Raw genomic sequence first — 5,065 nt, forward strand, 5'->3', positions numbered from 1 at the left:
TTTAGAAGTTCTAGGAACCACTAGTAAACCTGCAGATTGAGAGCGAAGTGCTCTGTTAGGAACATAAGGAACAATCAGATCTCTGATATCAGATGGAGCTTGGCCATTTAAGGCTTTATATGTGAGAAGGAGGATTTTAAATTCAGTTTTATTTTTGGCTGCTGTGGCTCTCTAGAAAACATATAAACAGAGATTAAAAGCCGGGCCCTGAACAAAAGCGTAGAGTTTGGCCTTCCAGTGAGTTCAGGCTCTGCAGACTCAGCGGGAGGCTAAACCTTCCAGCTCCTCCCTGCTGGATGAAGGAGTCAGGAAAGAAAAGACTTTTGAATTCTGTTAATCAACACAGACTTCATGGAGGCGCTCGCCTCCATTTGGACCAACGCCCAGCTCACAGTGACTCTAAAACTTATTGCCTGATTACATAAAGGTTCAGGCGCTCTACATTCCTCGCAGCATTCTGTGTGACTGTGCTAATCAGAGTAATTGCCTGCACGCACACACTGCCATTGATGACAAACAGAAATCACGCAGTTGGGGTCCTGGAGCAGCTAACCAACCATCTGATGATTTAATTCCTCTAAAAGTCAGAGTTTCGTCATATTACCGTGACATGTTTGAACACTAGCAGCCAAAAGGTCGAATGCTGACTGTGTCCTGTCGTTTCAGAGACCCTTCGTGGAGATAAAGGTTTCAGAGGGCCCCCGGCGAGTCCGGAGGAACTCGGGTCTGGACTGTGATGAAAACTCTCCGGAGACTCGCTGCTGCCGCTACCCGCTCACCGTGGACTTTGAGGCCTTCGGCTTCGACTGGATTATTGCCCCCAAACGCTACAAGGCCTACTACTGCTCAGGGGAGTGTGAGTACATGTACCTGCAGAAGTACCCGCACACTCACCTGGTCAACAAGGTCAACCCTAAAGGGTCCGTGGGCCCCTGCTGTACCCCCAGCAAGATGTCCCCCATCAACATGCTCTACTTTAACCAAAACGAGCAGATCATCTACGGAACAATCCCCGACATGGTGGTGGACCGCTGCGGATGCTCCTGAGTTCAGGGCCCTTCGCCCTCCTCCCCATCTTCCACCCCAGACTTTCTGACCCGAACCGATCCACCTGATCCCACGCTCCTGCAGAAAAACGGTCTCCCTGCAGGGCGGCGCCTTCACCACCAGCATATTGTAGCTCTAACTTCCTGCCAAACTTTAACCATCGAGGCTTGAAGCCGGAAGGCCGCAAGAACCGAAAACCACCCGATGGATCTCAGAACCGACGAAGGCGGAAACGATCCAAGTTAACCGAACATTTCTGTATTTCCGTCTCCTGCTCCATAACCGACTGTCCTCCTGCCATGGCCCTTACACATTAACACACCCGCTTCTAAGCTTCGCTACGTTTGTGAGGACCAGTTAATGAGTCAAGTCTTCCTCTCCGACAGCTCAAGACCCACCGGTGAGACATTTCACCCCCGATACATCGCTACCAACACTAAAACGTTCAGAAAACCACCAAACCAGAGCCCAACAATCCGTTTTAGCTCATAACTTGGCTTTTCATCAGAGGCCGGCTCTGGTATCCGGTTAGAAGCCCGGCACACATGAACGGTCCTGATTGTAACTTCCCCTCTCTAGACGGAAGGACTGAGGAAGGCAGCCTGAGGAAGAGGAGAGGAAATGTGTGAATGTGGAGATGGTGTCTTACAAACAACAGTTTGCACTATGGCACACCAATGGGACGAGTTGGTTGCTACAAAATGAAGTTGTAAAAACTGATCTTGATATGTTTGATAATTTGTGTTGTGTGCAGTTGTTTCCGTTGGGAGGAGTCCTCCTTGGCCACCGGTGGTGAGTGTATAAAACCACAATGTAGCAAATAAAACATGTTATACAGAAAATATCTACTTATATTCAGCAAATAAAGTCTTTAGCTTGTTTGTTGACTTCTGTGTCTTTTTCAGGTTTGTTTCACTTTTTCAATAATAAGAAAATCTTAATTATTATAACATATTCAAGAAATCTGAGCCTTTATCTCCAGTTCAGTGTCTCTAAATGTTGTTTGCAGCTTTTGTATTAAACTGATATTCAATAAAATCCTGAGGTGTGAAAGAAGTCGTTTTAATGACGGGAAAATCGAAGAGAGATTTGTCATTATTGTTACATCGCAAAAAACTTCAGGGTTTGTTGTGAAGCAGAAGGAAAATGTCTGGTTCTCCTGCTGGAAGGGAATGTCCACCTTAAGCCTGGTTTAAGCTCAGACTCAGAAACCAGGTCGTCTGCGTGTGTCGCAGTTAATGCAGATATGCACCCCCCCTTTCTGCAGACACCGGATTCTGTAGGCGGTCTCTGATTGGTCACTTCTACATTCGCTCTACACTATACTTATTTCCTGTTTGGTACCTAATGGCGGAAACTCTGGCTGTGGTGTCGTCCACAGCGCCCGCCACACCTCGGACACTATCCCAGACACCGTGCAGGACGCCGGTTCGTAGGTCTGAGCGACTTCTGTTGGTTTGAACCCGAAGCTAAAACACGCAGCGCCACAGCCAGTCTTTGGGGAACAGTCACAGGTGAACTGTGTGTCGTCCGGCGTTGGATGAAGGGTTGTAGATGGCGAACAAGCTCGTCAAACCGACACACGGACACCCACAATCCTAGCTAGTTCCTGATTGGCCCTCTGGCGTTGTGGCGTGGATTAACAGCACAGACCACGCTTCAATATTGGGCATAAATCTAAAATATCTGCGTCATACCTGTGACAAGCTAACTGCGACACACTGCTGCGGGAGGATAACCAGCACTTTAGCCTCAGGTCCTCTGGAGCCTCTAACAGCCTCTCTATCAGGGTTAACCTGGTATAGCTCCATACTAGCTTCCCACAGCATTATTCTGCCACCACCATGTTTCACTGTGAAAACGGTGTTATCGGATCAAACTTTACTTCCTCATGTTTGTCGAGTCTCCAAATTCCTTCCATTAAAGCCAGTTAGTCGCCCCGTGGACAGATCCTCCCACCTGAGTCCTCCCTGGACCTTTCTTCTCTGATCAATGCTCTCCTCCTCCAGCCTGTCAGTGTAGATGGACCTCTGAGGCCTGGTGGCTCTGCAGGTTGTCCATGCTCTCCAGTTGTTCAGATGGTGTATAGATCAGAGGCAGATCGTTCTAGAACCTAAGCCAGCTTCACACAGAACCAGAACCTCCTCCCAGACGCTACTGGGTCTTCATGTTGCTGGATGTCGTCTAAAGAAGCTCTGAGGCCAGAACATCTGGACTCTGGTTCTGTTGAAGGAAACTGGATTTTATTTTCATGAATGAGGGAATTCTGACACAAACGTTTGAAACACTTGGCTGATTCTTTTTGATGTGTTGAAAACGATCAAACTCAAGTTTTTCCCATCTTCTTCACATTGTGTTTCAGACCAGTACACACAGTCAATATGCAGCACAAGATGTCAGATTTGCATTTATCCCTTTATTTTTGCACGAAAAATAAACTTTAAACTACCTCAACGGGCATGTTTCCCTTTAGTCATGTACAAAGACAAAAATATCTAAGGTCAGATCGCCATACGCTTCACCAAAAAGTAAGTAATTAAATTATGTTGTACAAGAATAAAGGGATACACGCCCATTGAGGTAGTTTAAAGTTTATTTTTCGTGCAAAAATAAAGGGATAAATAGGTACTGACTATCTGTATGCTGGTCTGACTGGGTTTGCTCATCTGACAGAACATAATCACAGAAAATCTTTATTAAATAGAAAAAGGACAAAGGGTTTAAGGGGTGTGAATCCTTCTGTAATGTTCTGCACAGCATGAATTCCTATCAGTCCAACTGAAAAGAGACGCTGAGGCTGAACATTTTTTTAAAATGCTTTAACAGATTGAATTAAAGCTGCTGATTTATTCTGATATTATAACTCAAGTTCATTCAAAAGTCGATGTTTAAAAGATGTAAACCCAAACTAACTTTAGTTCAGACAGTTTTATTAACACATACAGTAGAAAACCTCCCAGGCAGGTTATTCTGTGAGCAGAGAGCAGGAAAACTAAACCAACACTAAATGATTGGAAATAAGATGATTGACTTTACTTTGAAGTGTTACATAGATTTACTGCTATGTTTGCAGTTTTTGGGGGAATAATGCTGAACTGATTGTCTTGGACACTGAAGACAGTGTCCAAAGGGAAGACAGTGTCTTCAGTGTCCAAAGGGAAAAGGTTCCCATCTTGAGCCCGTTTCCCTGATGCAGCCTTTTCCCAGTGAGGACATGTTGAAAGTGCTGCAGTCTAATGAGAGGATGTGAACCGTGGAGCGCTCTGACAGCATGACCTATTCCACTGACGGCCTCATTGAGGCCTGGCTTCCGCCCAGTAGAGGGCGAATGCAGCTCTGCCCGTGAGAGCCACTTCCTTTCCTGCTGAGAGCTGGAAAACTGCCATGGAGATCGGCCACAGCGCAGAGCAGGCACCGGGCAGAGTGGATCCACAGAGCCTCTTTTTCCCCCCCAGTGGTGGGGGGGCAGGGGGGGTTAGAGACTCTGGCTTCTGCTTGCTCTGAGTTGCTTCGGGACAAACTGGAAATAAAAGGCTCTTACAATCTATGGACTAGAGAAGGACACAAACACAAACTTCTCTATTTGCTGTCTGCAGTTTGCATGTTTTAGAAATGAGCAAAATGAAAGTAAAAATCCACATGGCCTTAGAGAACAGGGTCAAAACAGTCCCAGTGTGATATTATCTGGAAATAACTCTCATTCAGCAGATCTTAAAAAGGAGCTTAGATAAACAATAACCATTTTGCACCATGTCTGACCTTCCTGCTGCCAAACGCTAGTGTTCAAACCAACCAGGTAATGGACCGGTTCTGACAGACAGTTCATCTCTCTTCTGACAAAAGGATTTTACCAACACTTTATTTACACAATTCAAACAATACAATCAATTATTGATGCAAAAAAAAGTTAGTTACAAATCACTATTAAGGTAAAAACAAGTGTCTGTTTGTCGGAAGCATCTTGCTAACCAGTTAGCAACTTAGTGCTAGCAGGTTCCCAATGGGAAATTCCATTGGG

The 5,065-nt window shown here is 45.6% G+C and overlaps 1 protein-coding gene across 1 annotated transcript in view; it reads left to right on the forward strand.

Annotated features, from left to right (window-relative positions):
* Nucleotides 1–2,010, forward strand: part of LOC107104398 (growth/differentiation factor 8-like) — a 7,967-nt gene extending 5,957 nt beyond the window's left edge. The window contains exon 3 of the mRNA XM_015404392.1: nt 667–2,010. Coding sequence (XP_015259878.1) covers nt 667–1,047 — 381 coding nt within the window. The 3' untranslated portion in view covers nt 1,048–2,010. The remainder of the gene's footprint in view (nt 1–666) is intronic.
* The last annotated feature ends 3,055 nt before the right edge of the window (nt 2,011–5,065 follow it).

This window comes from Cyprinodon variegatus, unplaced genomic scaffold (genome assembly GCF_000732505.1).
Source record: "Cyprinodon variegatus isolate N-32 unplaced genomic scaffold, C_variegatus-1.0 Scaffold1723, whole genome shotgun sequence".
NCBI lineage: Eukaryota > Metazoa > Chordata > Actinopteri > Cyprinodontiformes > Cyprinodontidae > Cyprinodon > Cyprinodon variegatus.